General features: G+C 29.5%; 1 protein-coding gene across 1 annotated transcript; it reads left to right on the top strand.

Moving 5' to 3' along the window:
* Positions 1–1,442: 1,442 nt before the first annotated feature.
* LOC112684506 (myosin-IB) lies at positions 1,443–21,462 on the top strand. The gene is made up of 19 exons (XM_025556057.1): positions 1,443–1,663; positions 2,262–2,377; positions 2,621–2,691; positions 5,117–5,325; positions 6,297–6,512; positions 6,582–6,773; positions 9,186–9,463; positions 12,978–13,147; positions 13,243–13,403; positions 13,481–13,609; positions 13,692–13,845; positions 16,686–16,926; positions 17,484–17,801; positions 18,986–19,145; positions 19,273–19,399; positions 19,497–19,615; positions 19,702–19,920; positions 20,336–20,442; positions 20,721–21,462. Exons 1-19 carry the CDS (start codon positions 1,556–1,558, stop codon positions 20,842–20,844), a joined length of 3,219 nt encoding a protein of 1,072 aa, XP_025411842.1. The 5' UTR covers positions 1,443–1,555; the 3' UTR covers positions 20,845–21,462.
* The last annotated feature ends 1,366 nt before the right edge of the window (positions 21,463–22,828 follow it).

The raw sequence follows: 22,828 nt of genomic DNA, 5'->3' as shown, positions 1-22,828 counted from the left end.
GTTTATGAAAAGAGAAAAAAAATCATTCTGAATGGATATTTATTTCATTACGTTGCAAGAACAAAGTGTATAATTTAACGAGTCGAATATTTCTAGTGCCTTGTTAAGAACACTAGTAATATTATTAACTGTGAATGATAAACAGAATGCGTGTTTTATGTTTCTGCTACTATATAAGTACATATCGGACGGAAATTATTAATAGAAAATAGTTGCATGTATGTGTTATGAAACGTAAAGAATTTTCTTTTTTTTATTATTATACTCTATAGAGAAAACTAAATTTGAAAAAATATATATATAAAACATATTAATACGCAAGAAAAATGAACAATTTTCGTCAAAGCAACTTTATTTAGCTTTCTAATAACTCGAACGCAATAAAATTGAGTGCCATAACGAATTGAATATAACGATCACGAATCTCCAAATTGCAGTATTATTTACTTATTAACTACTCATTAATACTAATTGTAAATTTACGATTGTATTTTATAATTTATATTTAATATAAATACATTATTAAATATTTTATATTTTTATATTTAATAATTTATTGATTTAATTATTACTTATTTACTACCACTCAATAATCTCAGGTATTTTACAAATTTGAAACAGAATCTCCATCCAATGTAATATTAATTTTTTGTTTACAAATACACAACACTGGTAATTAGCATATATTGTTTTTTTTAATAATTTATTCAAACGTTTAAAAATTCTCAGTGCGTTAAAAATATAATTAAATTATGTAAGATAGCAGACATGTAGCACTGTATCAAAAAAAATCTAAGTTATTACCTAAATGTGTTATAGATGTACCTGACAAAAATAAAAGTTTTTATTTTCAGGATTTTCAGTTCGTTGTAGAACAAAATACAAAAGACAATTTTTGGTGAACACTAAAAAATTTAAAACAGTAAAAACAAGCGTGGTAAATAACTAGTAAGGCACTACATGGATAAAATTTCAATAAAGCGCGTTAATAAAAATATTGCGATATTATGCAGTATGCCAACGAACTAAACAAAAACGGATTTAAATTTACCATGGAAACACTTCACGAGCGTCCAATTGAATTGAAATCAAAATTATTTATAATTTCGATTCACAAGAGCGCTTCGTTAAAACAAAATACAACGAACCGATAATCATTATATAAGTATGCATTTTTTTTTTTTTTAATTACACGTAATAAATGGATAATATAAATGTTTGAATACATTTTATAAACGATAAAATTCTAAAACAAAACGTCACCGTAAAACTATACGAGATAAATTGTATAAAAAACTATAAAATCATTCTTATCAGACAATAATAGTGATTAATTAATAACATATAAATAATCTCCGCCTTCTGTTCTTGACAACAATGTAATTGGCTCGCTATAAAACACTGAATAATTATAGATTTCTTTCCAGACGAGTAGTTTAACAACGAAAAACAAAGCAGCTCTAGCACACACATATAATCAAAAAAATTCTTTTAAAGATAATAAAAAAAAATTTCCAATATTCCATCAGCTTTTCGACAAATATAAACGGTGGCAATGTTTGACGAGACAACCGGTGTAACAAACATGGTATTGCTAGACGATTGCGACGAGGAGAAACTGATTGAAAACCTAAAGAAGCGGCTGGAAAAAAACATCATATACGTGAGATTAAAGAGTTTATTCGTGATTATTCATTATTCATAAACTAACCATAGGTGCAAATAGGATGGGATTTAAGAGGCTAAGCCCTCCTAATGTGAATTCAGTCCTCCGGATTTATTATAATTTTGTATTGTATAAATATATTATTTTATATGATTGTGATTATTTTTATTTAATTAAGCTTTTATCTTGCAACATTACAGCTATTAGTGCTTATAACAAATAATGATAATTTAATGATTATTTTGGATAATTTAAAGCTTTGGGGATAAAACCTCAACTTATAATTTTTAGTTAAAAATTGTAAGGCGGAGCCCCCCCCCTTATTAAAATTCCCTATTTGCGCCTATTATACTGACCATACATAGTTTGAATGTTTCACTCGAGTTTAACCTTTCATTTTCTACAAACGTTTACTGAACTCGCTCAAAAACGACATTTCCCGTTCGTCACGTTACGAGTTTATGAAAAAATAAAATAAAATTAACCATTTATTAAACTTCATTTGAAACATTCGACTGAGTTACTAATACAAACACATTACTCACAGCATAAATAATTTGTAAATAACACACAATTTTACTATTTCCTTCCGCAGACTTACATAGGAGAAGTGCTCATAAGTGTAAACCCATACAAGCCGCTATCAGAATATTATGACAAATTTATGTTTAAGAACTACAACAAGAGCCACGCTGAAGAAAATCCACACATGTGAGTTCAGAATATCCATTGAAAAAATAATTGATATGTTATATTATCTAAAAACATTAGCTCAAAACGATAGCCAAATAGGACCATGATTAACGAATTTTTGCTCCAATGTACTGTAACCGTACCTATGTATAAAATCTTTACTTATATACTAACTTTACTATGTATTAACTTACCAAATGTTCTGATGTACTAACGTACTATTACTGTCTAATGTTAAAAGTTTAAAAATGTATTTTCTAGATTTGCGATTTCAGCCAAAGTCTTCGCGTCATTGAAAGAATATCGCCAAGACCAGTGCATTTTAATATCTGGTAAACCCAAATAATCAAATGAATACAATTTTCCTAGTAAAATATTATAACAATGTGGTCTAAAGTCGTTAATGAATTAATCTTACTAAAAGTAATCATAAAATGAACGTAAATTTGATGTGTTTTCAAGGTATATTTTGAATTAAATCTTTTTTTGACGTAAATGGAATAGATGTAAACGATTTTATTTTATATTTTTTTGTATTTATATAATATATAATTGGTAAATTAAAAACACTAAATTACGCATACTTAAGTAAGTATACATAGCAATTTCCTAACTCTTTTAATAGCTTATTTCGAATACTAACTAATGTTAATGTTTTAACTAATGTTTGTGAAGTAACCATCAAGGTATAAGGTATAAGGTAATATGCAAGGCTGGGCAAGTTAACAATTTTTTTTAACTCGTTAAGTTAAATTATTTTAAAATAATAAAGTTGAGTTAAATTTAAAGTAACTTATATTTTTTTCGTTAACTCAGTGAGTTAAAAGTTAACTTTGTAAAAAAATTAACTTAACTTAGTTTAAAGTCAAAATGTTCTAATTTGGAAAAATAAAAAATTGCACACATAATATAAGTTTTTTTTACATTCAAGAAAATTACTGAGAAAATTTAAAATGATACATAAAAGTATTAACTAGCTATCAAAAAACCTACTTTTCTAAAATAAATCTTAGTCCTGAACTCATACTCAAATCAATTTACAATTTTAATAATGAAATTAAATTGGAAATTATACCACAGTTGTTTTGTGATTAATCCCTCAACGACACTCGCTCTCATGGTATTTATTATTTTCCCAGAATATTCTTAGGATTTCCATGAGTTTATAGTGTTTATACTATAACAATGTTATAAAAATATAATGATAAAATATAGCCCATATAATGACTATTAAAGTTATTTTTCATATTATCTTTGTCTACAGGAAATACATATTAAATAGTAAATTATAAATAACCTCGTTTAATAATTTGCATTATTCTTTGCACTAAAATTAACTTAATTTAGATACTTTTAAATAAAATTAACTTAAAGTTAACACGTTAATCTTAAAAAAAAAAAATAACTAATTAAGTTAAAAGTTAATTTTTAAAAAAAGGAACGAGTTAATTAACTTAACGTTTTAAATTAATTTTGACTTTTAACTCGTTAATGTCCAACCTTGGTAATATGTACGTGAATATGTATCTGAACAAACAAATAACAATAAAGTATGATTTTTCATTTGTGTTCAATATTAATTAATATTAATCATAAATTATTTTTTTAATACAATGCTCATTGTAATACAAGCATTATGTATTTGTTTATTACCTGCACGAATAAATGTATCTAATATTCCATAAGAATATAGGCAGACTGGTATTTTCCTTTTGTTTTTTATCAAAATTATTTTTTTAATTAAGTTGTTTTCCTTTTTCGATTTACTGTTGAAACAGATAATGGCCATAACTTTTTGAAGGGACCATCGAGTATTGGTTTTTTTATGATAACATTTGGGTTGAGTTGATTAACTTTCTCTTATCGTAGTATAATAAAAAAACAGAATCAATAACTTAATAACTAGATCCGTCAAACCGTTTTATATAAAAAAATCGAATTCCACGGGTTGCTTTCTATACAGATTCAATTAATAATAAACAATAACCAATAACCAGTTTTATGTTACATATCGATTATAATAGTCTGTGAATATTAAAATTAAAATAAATAAAATACAATTTAAATTAATCAATTAAAAATAAATTCCTATTAAATAATAATTAATAAATAAATAAAATATAATATCAATGTAACATTCACTAAAAGTATTTAATTTTTAATTCATAATAATATAACATATCGATTACGAAGACTGATCAAATTTATTCATTTTTTAACTCGTTAAATTAAGTTTAATTAGAGAATATTAAGCTGAATTTAAAGTTAAAAATTACTTTTCTTTTTTATTAACAAGTAAAAATTACAAGTTGAAAAGAAAAAAATATAATATTTACATAATTTTTATGTACATAATTTTGATCCCCATTTTAAAGTTCATGAATTGTATGTCCGACATCTTCACAGTCATAATTTCGGTTATTTTTACCAAAAATAATAATTTGTATGTAGTATTGTAATTATAATAATTTTTTGAAAAAAATTAAATAAACTAAATTTTTTTAATCTCGACAGACATCTTAATGAAGTAAAATATAATTAAACGTGACTGTAAAATAATTAACTTATTAGTATCTGCATATTACAAAAAAAATTCAACTCGTCAGATTAGACGTAACTTTTAAAAAAATATATTTGTTTAAGTATCATAGTCAATAATCACTTAACTCGTTAGTGACCAGCCTTTTTAATTAGTTTACTTTATAATGCAAAACGTATTTATGAATATTATGTTTGTATATTTAATTTAACGTGTAGGTGAATCCGGATCGGGGAAAACAGAAGCATCTAAAAAAGTTTTAGAATATATCGCAAAAGCAACAAGTAGTGACGATATTGTTCAGATAATAAAAGATAAACTTTTGGTAGCGAATTCAGTATTGGAAGCATTCGGCAATGCTAAGACTCGTAATAATGATAATTCTAGTCGATTTGGAAAATACATGGATGTGCAGTTCGATCATATGGTAAGTTTGACGTTTTTACATCATAAGATGTACAATAAACCTAAAAAATACATACAAAGTAGTCGTAAATACAGGTCATAAGGTAATTTTTTTTTTTAGACTATCATTATTAAATATTGTTTTTACCAAGACGTGTTCATTATTATTTTTTTTTTTTTGTATTTATCTACATAAATTTAAACAAATGAATTGATCTTATATTATATTAGTTTTTATATTGGTTGTTACTCTATACATATTCAAAACATTTTTTCTAAGGTCTTATATTAGTATTTTAAAGATATTTCATAATTTACAAGATATTATTATGAAATTTATACTGTTTATGAGCAGGTTAAATCTTCGATTTTCTCAAACTTCTACTACTGATTATCTTTAGTTGTTTGATTTACTTAATCTTACCTTTTTTTACTCAGAATCAATGTTTGGAAAGCAATTTTACATTGATTTCAAATTAAATGGTAAATGCAGCAAATAAATTAACTCGTCCTAGTATCTCGTCCAACCGTAGAGTCTCATTTAGTCTAGAAGTTTCACCGGTTTACTTTTTTTTTTTTTTTGCATTATTCTTATGAACTATTTTTTATAATTTCGTTTTAAATTAAAAAAATTATAACTTTTAATAGAAATTAATAACAATATCATTATAACGTTCAACCACAAAACCAAAAATGTAAGGTACCATAAATTACCATTTGTTTGACTTTATGACCAAACTGTAAATATATTATCAGGAAATTCACTAGTGACATAGAAACCTGATTAATAATATTTTCTAAACAATACTTATGTTACATACGTAGATTAGAAATCAGGAAAAAATAAAATATAAATAGCTGTATCAAAATTTCATTGAACTATTTCAAGTGAAATATTTCAAATTTAGAACCCTAATTTACTATAATATTATGCATCAAATAATGAAATAAAACATAAACTAATACATTTTTTTTCATTAATAATTTTCTTAGGATCAACCTATAGGTGGCAATATTCTTAACTATTTACTGGAAAAATCTAGAGTAATAAAGCAGGCACATAACGAAAGAAACTATCACATATTCTATCAACTGGTCAACGGGGCGGATAAATGGCTGGCAGAACTTTTGGAGATCGACAAGGACATAGGTTACGAATACTTAAGAACTGATAAGAATGACAGTTGTGACAGTTTCGAAGACCACCAAGTTTGTTTCTAAAACACACATGTACTAATATGTACTAACGATTCTGGTTCATATGAATCTTGGTTTTAGACTTTTGATGAGGATTCTAAAAAATATAAAGAAACGTTGCAAGCTTTCAAAACTCTCGAATTCGATCTCGAAGAAACAATGGACGTGTTGAAAATTATTGCTAGTATTTTGCATTTGGGTAATGTTAAAGTTCGCGCCCATGACGAAATTTGCAAAATTGAAAATATCGGCACAGTTTTCCTAGTGGCTGATGTAATAAAACTAATATTTATAATCGTAATAATGAGTATGAGTTACATCCTTAACGTGAAATTTTCCATTTCGTAAAATGAGTGAATTACAATATAAATAGTAATTATAGAAGTCGTAAAAAAAATAAGTTATAAAATATTGTGTTGATTTTCGAAACCATAAAAATAATAAAATTTTAAGCATTTAAAAATTATTTATACTTTTATTCGTAAATTCCACATGTTTTATTAAAACGTCATGTAAAATATACATTATGTCCTAAAGACCCTTCTATGATTTGTAGTTTTTATTATTGTAGATATTTTCCTGATTTTTTTTTTTTTTTTTTACGATATTCAACAGAACAATCCCATAAAATTACATTTTTTAAAATAATATAAAAATTCATAATTTAAATGTTATAAAGTTTTTCTTAGTAACAATTTTATAAACATTTAATTTGCGTTTCCTCAAAAAAAAAAAAAAAAAATGTATTGTATTTAGTTCTATGAGTATCTTACTGAAAGCAAAAAATGAATGTAAAGTTTATTTTTTATTGGACGTTTTTTGTAATAACATTAAATGTTTGCTAATATAATTTATTCTGGTGTATTACTTTTTCGAAATTCTCTTAACTGTTAAAAAAAAAGCACTTTTGCTGATAATTATCGACCCTTACATTTTAGAATCATTTTAAATTATGAATTAATTAGGTACAGCTAGAACTTAAAATAAACTATTATTTTTTTTTTTTTTTTTCGTTAAAATAGATAATATTTTATTTTATGACTTGCACTTCAACATAAATGCACAAAACAAAGTTAAGTCACTCTTAAGCCATTCAGTCAACATTCATAAGTTTTTAAATATTAATTTTTTTTTTTTTTTTTTTTATAAAGATTTAAGTTAAATGCACGGTACGTACCCATACACTTATTATTAATTTCAAATATATGAAATTACCACGAATAAAACAACAAGTCGAAACTATACAATATTGTGTGTGATGTATCATAAACAGTTATAAGTGCTTACATAATATTATGTTTAACGAATGTGTACCGACATAGCTCAGTTCACGAAATCGACCATTTCACGTTTTGGATTTAATACTGCAAAATACTATGTAGTAAAAACCTCAGAAAACAACAATTCAGTTACACATATTGATATTACTCAAAGCAGTGGCATAGCGGATCAGCATAAAATATCGGTCCCTTTATGTTATTTATTATGTTTTTATAAGGTTCAATATCAGACCAAGATATACATAATTATTATATTATAAGCCTGAACATGTTTCCGATCATATTCTTAATAAGCCCGGAGATCGTAAAAAAACGTGTACGGTAGAAATCGTTTATAATGCCTCCAAATCAAGTTTAATGGCCTTAAATCGAAGATCCTCATTAAAACACCTATCTAGTATGTTCTAATTTTTATCTGATATAGAGACGTCAACAAATGTTTATCAATTAACGTCTATACATTTTTGGAAAACATTTTATCTCTAACGACTGTTGACAAATTGTATCGGGTTGGAATTTAAAGCTGAGAGGAAATAAAGAAAATATACCTTCTAAACTGAAACCTCGCAAAATCCAATTCACGTTATGCAATAATTATAATAAAAATACTTTTTCATTTGACTGTATTTAAGTCACAATTTAGTAGTTAGATGAATATATAACACATAATATTATGTTCGTATACCTATTATATTTTCGAGTTTTTAAATGTTCTCAACATTTTGGTTATAAAGACCAATTCTTACTGGCCTCTTACGGTCACGGTTTTTACTATACGTACATGTTGAAACATGGTACGCGCTTTTCAACACACAGTGTATGTAAAACCTTATGCGATATTAGTGCACTGTAACACCTTGGAACAAGTTAGCGTTCATCTCCATTATTTTGAATAAAATATAACAATGCCCATCATGATGACCAATTTACTTCGATAACTATTACTGTTTAGTGTTTATTAAAATCCCGACGCATAAATAATACCTACTATTCCGCCGAATCTGAAATCGCATTAGCGTTCGACGTTACTTACAGTACGCAAGCAAATGTTCTCGATTCACGTAAAATATATCACTTGTGTCTGACGTGGATCACGGTCGTATCGATACGAATTCTGCAACGGTACGATCTCTTTGAATCTAATTTATCGGTGCTGCAGACTAAAAAATATAAAGATAAAAGTTATAGAAATATTGTTTAAAATGATAACGTGTTAAAAATGCCGAAACACAGTGCCTCATGCAAACAATAGGTTATTTATTTTACATAATATCATATTAATACAGTCAAGTATATTACGGGTGTTACATCGACTTGATCCGTCATTGGATTTATTTGCTTGTAAAGTATATCTATCACCGTTATTTTAATTTTATTACGTTACACAATAAATTGTTGTTTTCAGCTACTAGGCGTTCCAAAGGATGATTTAATATTCGCATTAACGAATAAAACGATAAAAGCTCACGACGAGGTGATTCAGTCAAGTCTAGACGTGGAAACGTCAAATTTCGCCAAGGACGCATTAGCCAAAGCCATTTACAGCAGACTGTTTGAATGGTTGGTTGCGCATATTAACAGAACGTTAAAAACGACTGTTTCTAAAAACGGCGGTCGTTTCAACAAAAACAAATCCATCGGTATACTGGATATTTACGGTTTCGAAATTCTGCATAACAACGGGTAAGCGTAACACGCATATTTGTAGCCTTTATTTATTTTTTATATAACGGTACAAAGCTCCGGTATTATGTTTTCCGTCAATCGACGTGATGTGAACGATACTGTTTACGAGACCGTCCTGAACATCGATCACTAACACGTATTTTTTACGTTTGCACAGTATTTAAATATCGAAGGAACTTTCGAAGTAGCATGAAAATACAACGATGTACCAGCGTATCTTTGTTATTTTCACTCTTAATGAAAATAAAATCAGTACTCATAACGTATTGCTTATAGATAACGTCAATTGTTTCGATTCAATTTAATAAAAAATACTGAATTGAAACGGATTGCAAGTCATGATAAACATTTCGCAATAAATTGTCGACGATCGACTGTCCCCACATGTTTATAAAAATCTATAACTGTCACACGATCGATTTGATACGATGAACCGTATGCCTATGACCATTACTTACCCATTTACTGCAATCAACGATGGAACTCAATAAATAAATAATACTATTAACCAAGCCTGGGCAAGTTATTAATATTTTTCAACTCAGTTAAGTTAATTGCGCCTTGAAACCCCCCTCCAATCCACTTAGTTTGAGTATTAGTAAAATAAAGTTTTTTTAGTGAATTTAAATAAGATTAGTAAATATTTAGTATAATAACTTAGTATTATATCAACGCATTTTTTGGACAGGTTTTTATTTTTTCGTTGCAAGAATATAATAGTTCTAATTTTAAGCTTAGCGTTTTTTACGTGAAAGTTTTTTACTTTTTTTTACGTTTTTTATATTATTTACCGCTGCCACTGCCTACAATATAGGAATAATATATTTCACTAACAACTCATTTATTAAGACAACCAGAGAACGGAGTTCATTGTAAATAATTAATATGGAACCAAAATATTATGTAGAAATTAACTAAACAAAAAATATGAATATTGATTACCTGTTAACTGTAACTTGTTAGTTTAAGTATTTGACATTACACAGCAGATCGTACGTAGCGAGAGCTTGTCGAAAACAATAAATTGTGCGAGTGTGTCGGGCAACTATGTCTTTTTGATTTACGCCACACACCGCGGTATTTTCACCGTAAGGTCCAAACGGTTTTACCATCACGTTTTTTACGTAATCGTCTAGTTATATGAATTTATTTGTAAACGGGTAAATATTTTATAAAAATAAATATTACAACCATCTATTTATTTACACAGACAAATGCAGTGGTATGTTTCCATGCATTATTTTTACTTCAAAAACCAGCGCTGTATGGATGCAGTACCTATATGAAGTAGAAAGCACAACTGTTATATTTTTACTTCCTGTAGATCGTTAATGCGTATTAAAGATAGATTAGATGAAAACAATTTTCAATTTGGCGTCCCTTTCGTGCTGGCGCCTCGTGCAATCGCCCGGGTCGTCTATAGCTTTCGCCGACCCTGGGTTCAATCAAGATATCTATTAAATCTCAATAAGAGAGTCATCTCAACATTTTGGTCAGCTATTAATAATATAACAATATATTACCTAAATTAATTTATTCACTATTTCATCATACAAAAAATATTTCTGAGATTAATAGAACTTACTTGTATATTTATTGTCCATGTTCAATAATATGACTTCTATAATGTTGCAATCAACACTTAAAAATTATGCACTATTACACAGACATACACATAGAAAACGATTTATATTAAAAGTAGAGTTATCACTGATCAGTGTTGTGTGTAGGCAGTCACTGTACTAGTCCTAGGCACTAGGTTGTAGGGGTACACAAATTTAAAATTATCATTGATTATAAAATAATTCTAATAATAATTTTATTCTTTAACCAATGATAATATGGACCTATTTATGTAATATAGATATATGGCCACTTTCCATGACAATGTAATTCATGGACGTAATGGCTATTTTTACTTAGGTAATAATCTTTAGACGATCGTCTACTTTTCCCAAGACCTATTAGTTAATACCGTGATCAATATAATGTTCTTATCTAAAAATAAAAATACAAAATTCTTCAGAACCCTTTAGATTTTATTTTTGATATTTTTCTAAATTCCATTAATTTTTCATCGAACAAACGATAACGATATTCACGGTATTTGACAAAAATATTTTACTGGTCTTGAAAATCAAAATTAACTTAATTAGGATAGATGAAAAAATAATGCGTTAATTTTAAGTTAATCTGTAAGATAATAAGTTAAGTTAATAATTTAAATTAACTTAACTTTTAACTTATTAACTTGTTAATGCCCAGGCTCGCTATTAACTCATAGAATCTATATAATTAACATATAGCGGTTGATTATTAAATATCAAACTAAAATTAAATGACAGAAGATTTACTGACACATAAATGTATGGTGAAATCACTGATGGTTATGTTATATCTGATACGAGACATTCAGTGGCATATCCAGAATTTTTTTTTTTTTTTTGGGAGGGGGGTATAAAAAATGTAAAATTAAATTTTTTTTTGAATTTTGTGTGTTTTTATTATAATCAATAGACAATATATATATACATTAAACATTTTTGCGGGTGGGGGGTATAACTCCTGACCCCTCCTAGATACGCCACTGGAGGCATTATACTTCGATGCAGAATTTCTGCTGCTAACTAAAAATAGTAGGGCTAACGATATTCAAATTTAGGATCAAGCAAAACCCTAAGATATAAAAACATAAAAAAAAAACATAAAAACATTCTATAAAAACATATAAAAAAACATAAAAAAAAAACATAAAAACATTGGTCTATAAAAACATTCCAATCTGTATTTTTTAGGCAAGTAACTGATTTCAATGATGTATGACCAATAAATTCAATGCATGAAGGCTTACAAATTCCTAGAGTATACAAAATAATAACCCGACATTACAAACAATTCCGTTCTAAACTTGATTTAAACCAAAATCCTTTATTCCGTATAACTTGATCATAATTCCTAATAATCCATCAAGAAGACTAAAAAATAAGCAAAATAATAAAAATAAATGAAAATAATAATAAAAAATAATAATAATAATAATAATTAAAATAACCAAAATACGCTCTTACCTAAACAAAAATGTTCTTGATTGTTATATTTTATATTCAACTATCACGGATTAATTTTACCATAGAAAATATTTAATAAAAATGAAATTAAGTGGGTATAATATTTATGAAAATTTTAAAAACGTCTCTAATTCGAATTTTAATCAAAACGAGTTTTATTTTTTACTACAGAGATGAACATTTTGTAGTGAAAAACAGGATTGTTTCCGTTATAAAATCCGAATTGTATATCGTAAACGCTACGGTTAGGGATGTTATAATTTAAAAAATACTATTTTTTTTATGTCTATCGTATCATAAGAAAATCCAAATTAAAATAATACAACGAGCTTTCGTCCGCAAAAACATTTATAGTAATATTTCTTTTTTGAACACGAATTATAAACGGATTTATATATATATATATATTACAAAAAAAATAATTTAAATAAATATTATTTTAGATTCGAACAGTTTTGCATAAACTACTGCAATGAAAAGTTGCAGAAATTATTTCTCGACTTAACAATCAAGTCGGAACAACAAGAGTATTTAAATGAGGGCATCGAGTGGACTCATATCGAGTACTTTGACAACACCTTCATATGTGACATGATCGAAGAACGACACAAAGGTACCACGGACGACACGGGCAATTACTTCAATCGAAACAACATCCCACGGTAGAACAATCTAATATGATTGTTATTTATTTAATTATTTTTCTAGGAATAATTTCCTGTCTTGAAGACGAATCTCTTAAACACACTGACACGGGTAACAATATGATTTTGTTAAACGAATTGGCGCGACGTTTCAAACATCACAAACACTTCTCGTGTTTTCAGTCCACCGACTGCCAGATAAAAAAAACAATTATTTCGCCTGCGGTGAGTAACTTTGACGGAAAAGGAAATCTGACAGCGTCACGTAAAAGTTGATAGTTGATTTGCACACATTTTTAAAGGAATTCCTGATCGTTCATTTCGCCGGTGCCGTAAAATACGACGCTTCTAGCTTTTTAGAGAAGAACAACGACTCCCTGTTTGGAAATCTCAGTCAAATCATGTCCAACTCCACCAACATAATCATCAAAGTGCGTTCGTAACGTACCTACTCTCACGTAGGGTCCATTCGTATAATTTATACCCATTGTTTCACGTGCATTTTTTTTTCAGTCGTGTTTCTCAGATTGTCTGACACCTAACAAAAAGATTCCGGAAACCACTATCAAGCAGTTTAAGAATAGTCTTAATCAATTAATTATTACACTCAAGTCCAAACAACCTTCATACATCAGATGTATCAAACCGAACCATCACAAAATTCCTGGTTTGTATACTGTAGCGTGCCGTCGGTTACTTGACGGTGCAACAATAATGTTTGTTTTAAGTTATTTATCTAAGCGTTATGAAAGTTATGAAGTTATGAAAAGTTCAATAGTTAATTTGTAAGAATACTATTACTATAGTATTAAATAATATATTTAACACTTAGACAAAAATCGCAAAGACAATAGTAATATAAAAATGATAATCGTAAGCAGGGTGTTCATACTAAATGGCTGGACACGTCTGAAATCGGTATTGATCCCGGAGCCCTTTTATATGTTGGTAGATAGCATTTTGTGATGTGTCACGTCCATGCATCCGTCGTTCGATTGTTTTAATTGATTGTTAGATTTAGTTAATTTTTTTAACGTGTAATATAATTAAAATGTATAACGTGTAATATATTTATACATGCTCATATACATATTTATATATACATACATATAGTGGCGTACATACGGGGGGGAGTGGGTCCAGATTCAAACCCTCCCCAGAGTCAAAAAAAAAAAAGAAAATTGTCTTATTATTAATGACGTTTAATTTATTCGTAGTTTCATTATTACGCTTTGAACTTAAAATATACAACTATACAAATATTATGATAGTTAAATAATTATATTGATAGGTTTTTGAAAAGTTTTGTTAACTATGCTGTTTTTATATTCCAATATCTATTAATTTACTATAATGTAAAAGTAAACTGTAAATTCGTAAAAAAGTTGTATAAAATAATATCTATTTATAGCAGTTATTTATCTGTGCAACGAAAAAAAAAAAGATAACGATTATTTTTGTTAAACTTCCCCCCCCCCCCCCCCCGAGCAAGATTGAATGTACGCCACTGCATACATACATTAGTTTACATTAATTAATATGAATCATCAACTGTTAACATAATTACGTATAATTGAAAGAGTGACTCTGATTTTCTGCGAATTTAAATTAATCTTTTAATTCTGTGAAGCGCCACAAATTTAAACTAATTTAAACGAATTCAAACTAATATTTTAATTAAGTGAAGGCTACAAATGCATCTTCCCATTTACATTATTATTTCGTATTTGTTAGCATCTGGCATATTACATATCATTCGATTTCTACGCATTACATTTTATTATTTTAATTAGTAATATTTAGCATATTATAATACTTTGACTTATTAATTGGTATCTTACAATTTAGAAAATATTTTGTAGACGTTTTAATCAAAACAAATACAAAATCAACTTAAAAGTAAAAATACCATAAAAATTTTTTTTTAAGAAATGCTAAATTAGGTGAAATAAAGTTTTTATTATTTTATTTTAAGTTTTATATACTAAATGAATGGCAAACTTCGTTTTACGTCAATAGAAAAAATAGCAAATGTCTATAAAATCCAAACTATAATCATAACTATGCCTACTTTGTCTGCGCCGATCAGAACATTTACTAAAATGCTATGTGGTCTAGACCCCCAGGGTATATATTGTAGCGCTAGACAGTAAATTTTATCAAATCTAAAAAAAAAAAATACTAATCTAAAATATGGATCAAAACTGACGGTGGTTGTCCAAAACTAAAAATAACATTAATACAATGTGGTTGTTCACGTAACCTACCCGACACAATTTTAATACGTACAAATATTTTAATCAATAGACAATAAATATGTTCAACAACAAATTAAAAACAATTTAGAATTCGTCGATCAGTCGAGCTACTATTCTATCGATATATATTATTCAGAAAGTGAATTTCCATGTACACCAACCCTAATATATTATTATCAAACCCATGAGTCACTCATATTCTAAATGGTATTACGCTGATTCGTCACTAAATAATCAAACCAATAATATGTATAGAAATATTTGCTATACTATTATATGATATATATTCAAACTTTTTAATCCTATAGATATCGTTAGTGTTTCGATACTTTTGAGCCAATCAGATTCATTACCACAACGTCGATACCTTAAATAATTAAAAATTATAAAAGTGTGTATGTATTTCAAAAATTAATTTGATTGAAGGATTGATAAATTATAATACTGAATATATACTCTTATTATATATTCTTGCATATCTGGAAAAGCTTATTGAACCGTATTGGCATATTTTTCGCGCATAATATAAAAGAGAAAAATACAGATTTTTAACGAATTGCAGTGTTCAATTTTTAACTGTACTTGGTAGCGAACACTGAAAAATAAATAGAAGTAGTATATTGAATAGACAAACACCATACAGCTACTAAGCCACTTTCAAAAATAAATTTATGGAGGCTTTGTCTCCACACCCCCCTTAAATTTAATTATATATCTTTATTAATAATTATAACTATTACATTAAATAAGACATTCAACTTTTTTTTTGTTTTATTTTTAACTTAATCAACTTAATATTAAATTATTGAATATTAATTTAAATAAAATATAGGTTCTCAGCTAATTATTATAATTATACTTAATAATACAAATTCTTACTATAAATATAATTTATACGGTAAAAAATATTTTAAAGCTTAATAACTACATTTATGTCCACTGGGGTTCAGTTATAAACGTTTGTAAACAAATGGAAAGAAATAAAATAAACCATTTTCTGATGTGTTGGCAAATGTTTTCATTGCTGCTACCCTTGAACCCTCCTCCAATGTTCGCCACTGACTGTAATTAATTAATTTAGTTGTATTTACCACTTTCTGTCACCGAATGAATCGCGTCACTAAACACATAAAATTCGTTAAAAAAAATGAACGGTACACTGAATGAGTCCACCGCGCAACATTTGCTTCCGATTGCATCGCGGGTACGTTAGTAAGCTGTTTCTTAACTGACGGCATTCGCTTTTCAGGAAATTTCGACGTGGAAGTGGTGAGGAACCAAGTGAAGTACATGGGCCTGGTAGAGATACTGCACATTCGGAAAGCCGGTTTCACGTATCGCGGAAAGTTAGAAGAGTTCCTGGACAGATACAAGAGCCTGTGTCCGGATACTTGGCCTAACTGGAAGGGACGATTTACGACCGCTGGTGACGCGGTAGCGCGACTAATCGATCACCTCGAATACACCGTCGAGGACTGCAAAATCGGAAAGTACGATAATCGTTACATATATAGCTATTAAATAACACGATTAGAGGGATGCCGGGCACTGTCGTAACAACGTACGCTTGAAGAAGTGTGTGTTGTCTAAAAATACATCTCCAAACGATATAATATTATAAAAAAGTTAAAATATTTCCTTACTGATGTCGATGTGAATAATGTGAACCTGATGTTGATCCCCGGAGAGTTTACCCGTCGGGAAAATTGACTAGTTTTAAAAATCGGGAAAGCTAACCAACGGTAATTTCTTCGTGGCAGCTTCACCGTCCCCAGATTTTTCATATCGCAATCGCGGCTCTCGTATGTAATGATGGTGATTAGTGATTTCGACGGCACGGTTGTAACTAACCAAATATTATCGCGGGACACTGTCGTCTCCTTCGAGCTAGAAAATAAAAACGTTTTCCGCAATCAAGCGAGTAGAGTTAGTGTTGTTATCCGTAAACACGTATCTCTCGAGCACTCTTATTAATACTTCTTAATAATAATAATATATGGATACGAAAAGAAGCGTAACTATCCGATACTCGCTGTTGTGTTTTCAGAACGAAAGTGTTGATAAAACATCCGCGAACCGTATTTGACATCGAAAACCGATTCCGGGCCTCCAAGCACTTGTTGGCGGCAACGATCCAAGCGACGTGGCGCGGACACGTGGCCCGCGTGAAGTACACGCAGCTCAAGACGACGACGATACGCTGCCAGTGGCTGATCCGACGACACCTGCGGCGCGAACGGTTGCGCAGGATCAAGGAGCACGAGATTGTTGTGCAAAAAATCGTTTTCATACAGAAAAACGTGCGACGGATGTTGGCCATGAGTGCGTACAAGAAGAAATGGAACGCGGCTTTAACGATCAGAAAGTATTGAAAAAACATTATTATTATTATTATATGTTCCGTCATCGCGGAGGTAACGGCTGATGAATTGGGTCCCCGGGAATAAAGCGAAAGCTTCTTTTCCGAACACAATCCTAAGAGTGGACTTATTTCTGGAGAAGGGAAACTATAACTATAATTTAAATAACGAACGAGGGTTTTTGAAATCGTTAAAATATATAACGGACACATTAAAGCTTATTAAAAAATAAATTTTCCTTTTATTTTCGTAATATTTTATTAAGTAAAAATGCAAGATCATTTTCAATTCAAATACAAATATATAAATAATAAACAAACATAATTATTTTTAAATGATTGTCTATATTTTCTAAAAAAAAAAAAAAAAAACTTGTTAAATATGCAATAAGAATGAGAAAACTATAAATTAATACAAAGTAAAATAAAGATGAAATGTTGTGGTCGAGAGTGATACCTTTATTCCTGAATAGGTGAATGGTATTTGTCTTTTAAACTATAAAACCCACATACCATTGCTCTTGAAATTAACAATTTAAGTGAAAGATGTCGGGTAAATAAAATTTTATTTCTAAAGACAATTTATATACGAGTAGTAGAAGAACCAAATACTTTAATTAGGTAGATTGAACTTTTAATACGAATATACCAATTTTCGCAAAAGAAATTTAAAAAAGAAGCATCTAAAATTTGAGAAAATAGAAAATTCACAATTTTGTTAATATAATTGAGTGCAACTCTGCAAAGAAAGAAGTAACCGGTTGCAAGGTTTTAATTATAATTTAAACAGCTATATCATCTGCAGCATAACTATTCATAGTTATTTACATTTCCACCTGGATTCGGTTAAACAGTAATAGTAGTATGATAAATGTAATATTCGAGTACTCGTAATTTATTTTGAAGTCCAAATATGATTTACTTTTTAATTATTATGTATACTAATTAATTGTAACCGTTACGACCATGATTAGTTCTTTTCTAGGGCCCAATACTGCTATTTTATAATTCTTACTGCAGTTGAATCGTAATTTCAAAATCATTTTTTTTTCTAGGGCAATTAAGTCATTTCTATCCTTTCCCTATTTATGATTATAGTCAGCCGATTCTTGTTATTTAATGCAGACAAAATACACACACACTCATACACAGTAGTGAGGTACCAATTTGTCTAGTGTTATTCTTTTCAGCTTCATCAAAGGATTTATGACGATAAACGATCCACCGAACGCGTATAACTGCAGATTCAAAACTTACAGATATAAAAAATATCTGATAGATCTGTCTGAGACGTTGCCCAAAAGCCTGATAGACTACCGTTGGCCCGAACCACCGACTTGCTGTGTAGAGGTAAACGGAATCGAATTCCGCGTTAGAGTGAAACTAATTTATTTTTCAATCCACCTATACAATATATTTATCAGATGTTATTTGTTTTTTCGTGTCTTTATGTGTGTGTGTGTATGTGTATACACAGATATCTCAATACCTAATGACCCTACATCGTGCCTGGTTGTCTCGGATTTATCGATTAGACCTAGCTAAACGTCCCGGGTTGTACGAACGTCTACAATTCAAATTAGCCGCTTCCGAAATATTCAAAGGTACAAATAACGTCATAAATGATTCACTATACGTTTGAGGGTCCTCAACGGTAATTCTGGAAATAATATTAATACGGAATGTTCTAATATGTTTAAGGTAAAAAATCAATGTACCCGGAGAGTTTAAAAATAAATTTTGACAACGATCGTTGCGGAATCCTTCGGCAATTGATAAATGTCTTCCCAGAAGACAGCAATTTTAACACAACCTATATGGTCGGTTTTCGGAAATAAAATGTTTATTGTTTTTGTCTCGTTATTTTTAATAAGGTAACATAATAATATTACTCATTTACTTGTAGTACGCCACGAAAGTGACGAAATTCAATCGCCGGGGGTACAAACGACGAGAGAGAATTCTGGCAATTACCGCTAACGCTATTATATTCGTGGAGAAAACTGATAAAAATCAAAAGATAAAAGATCATTTGCCTTTAAAGTACGTGACGAGCTTGCAAATGACCTCCGGAACGGACAATTTTTTACTTATCAAAGTATCGGGAGAACTGGAAAAGTCTAAAGTGAGATCGATCGATGATTATGTTTGAATTTTCCAAACCGCGTGTTTTTTAATTATTTACGGTAACATTTTTTACCTGCGCTCAGTGGCGTATCCGGGGGTAACTGATCGTACTGCAGCCCTAAGAAAATTTCAGTAAATTTTAATCTTGCACAACTTAATAAAAGGTGCCATACGCTATTAGCATAACCAAACCGTGATTTATTCTTTTTCTTTTTACATACTCGTACTTACTTACTAGTTATTAAGTTTTCAATGTTTTTTAATGTGATACGAAACTGATTACTCCAATTTCCTGAAAATAAAATTCTGGGTACGCCACTGCTTGGTCTCGTATGCATGCGCCGTGCCGATATTAAACACACTGATATTATTATATTTTAACGAATGTTGATGCACCGTTGGTGCCAATTTAGGGAGACGTGTTGTTAGAAGTGCCGCACTTGGTTGAATGCGTAACGATCATCTCGGCACAATCATTTACGGGAACAATCGATTTCATCGACATGCAAACTAACTCAAGGTGAGTGTTCGGATGAAGCGACGGGCGTCTAAGCACAGCGATATAATATACGATGAATAAATAAATAAAAAACATTGGAAACGATAGTAAGCCGGGGACGCACGTGGGGATTAAATTGACGGGGAAACATTTGAACGTTCTGCGCATAATAATTTGACATAAAACGCCTTCTTCCTTTTGCGCGTACGGACACTTAAAAGGTTTAAGCGGTAGCCAGTCTAAGAGTAGTAACACTTTGGTACTTATCGCTCTAAACTCACGTGTGAATGCATTTTCAGTATGAAACACAACATAAAAAACTTGAAAAACCCCGGATACATTGAGTTTATACCCGTTAACGTCACAGAAAGAAAAGGAGAAATCCGCAAAGGGAGCAGTGGAAATCTAACGATTACCGGTTGAACCACAGTCTTAAATGCAATCATAATACAATACAGATTTCAAATTAGATTCGTCGTCGGATCAACTGACACAAATCATCGACACACGTGACACAATAATAAATTATCATGACAAACGTTTGCTTGGCGCACGGATGCTACGTGGGTGCACGATTCGACAAATTTCAACCGGGACAAATCGATGAAATGTTTAAATAAACACATATTTTCGTTTTGTTTTTAATTTTAACTAACATGTACAATTAAATTACCACGATTCGTACCAAAAATGTGTTGCTATACTAATAGATACATAGTTCATTACAGTGCGTGTATACCGTAGTATTAATGATCATAATTATAATTAAATATAATGTTAGCTCGTGCATAATGTTGACCCCGAACTAGGACCGGTGACGAAATTCGTACAATCACTAGAATATTGATTTAAAAAGTATGATATTATTAAAACTTTTTATGGCGTATTGTCTCCGTCGTATCTTCCCTATTTGTCGGAACCCAATCTTGAGTGTATGAAATTCAATTTTCTGAATATAAAGGGACCATATAACAACTCTTTATTCTAAAATCCACCGTACTATAAAGTATATGGCGAATCATTAAGCGGCAATTGGCAAGGTTAAAGTCCGACACATTTCAACGAATAAAAACCATAATACGTAGTGCTTTGTAAGTAATAAGATTAATAAATAATATATTCCCTTCACATGAAATGTTGATCAATTTTAGTCGTAAATAAATTTATATTTAAAATTTCACAAAATTGTTGCTTCGAGTAATCAAGTGCAAATATCTATTAAAACAATTAAAATAAAATTAACTTAAAATTCCATTGTTATCAATATGATCGCTTTAAAAAAAAAAAACGACACGATTGCCAAGACGTTTTATTATGTACTAACACAAAATTTGATTAAAACTAGGAAAATTATTAGGCAAAAAGAGAAAAAGTAAATATCTACCTTTTAATTTACAACTAAACTACAAAAATTAAATACACGCACGTGAACTGAACAATCCTAATACTATGACTGATTTATGTCAAATACATTAATGTAATCATTCGTGATAGAGACAACGCTTGGAATTTCCAGCTCAACGAATTCCTTTCTGTGCATATTCACGTACATCACATATATATAAAAACTATTACCTATTGCAAAGTATAACGAGGATTTCCAACAGACGTAAGCAAATTATTTGAGTCCCAATTAAACTGTTCGAATCTTCATTTGATAAGTATTTCGGTATAAAATCATGAAATGTTTAGGTGGTATAGGTACCATAAATTCGTCTTCAACCAGTGGCGTACATACGGTGGGGGGGTCTGGGTTCAAACCCTCCCCAGGGTCAAAAAAAAAAAAAAAAATTGTTTTATTATTGATGACGTTTAATATATTCGTAGTTTCATTATTACGCTTTGAACTTAAAATATACTACTATACAAATATTATAATAATTAAATAATTATATTGATAGGTGTTTGAAAAGTTTTGTTAACTATGCTGTTTTTTAAATTCCAATAGCTATTAATTTACTAGGGGAATATCAGGCAGGTTTTATGTCAGGGAAATCTACAGTGGATCAAATTCATACAATAAAACAAATAGTAGAGAAAAGTCACGAGTTCGACATAGATGTGCACCTACTATTTGTTGACTTCAAACAGGCATATGACTCCGTAAATCGAGGTAGATTATGGAAAGCAATGACCCAACTCGGAATCCCTACAAAATTGGTGAGATTGATAAAGACATGTGTGCAAAAGTCCAAGTGTATAGTTAAGTTCAACGGAGAAATATCTGAAGATTTCTCAGTTGAAACAGGTCTTAGACAAGGATATGCGTTATCCCCCACATTATTTAACATAGCCTTAAAATCGATTGTGAGAGAAGTACTTGATGATGTCACGGGCCTAAGAATTGGAGGAGGACACCAAATCACACTAGCTGCGTATGTTGATGACATAATAATTATGGGAGAAA

This window comes from Sipha flava, unplaced genomic scaffold, assembly GCF_003268045.1.
Source record: "Sipha flava isolate LNK unplaced genomic scaffold, YSA_version1 250_pilon_pilon, whole genome shotgun sequence".
NCBI lineage: Eukaryota > Metazoa > Arthropoda > Insecta > Hemiptera > Aphididae > Sipha > Sipha flava.
The sequence above is the reverse complement of the archived record's forward strand: the minus strand, read 5'-3'. Positions and strand labels throughout refer to the sequence as shown.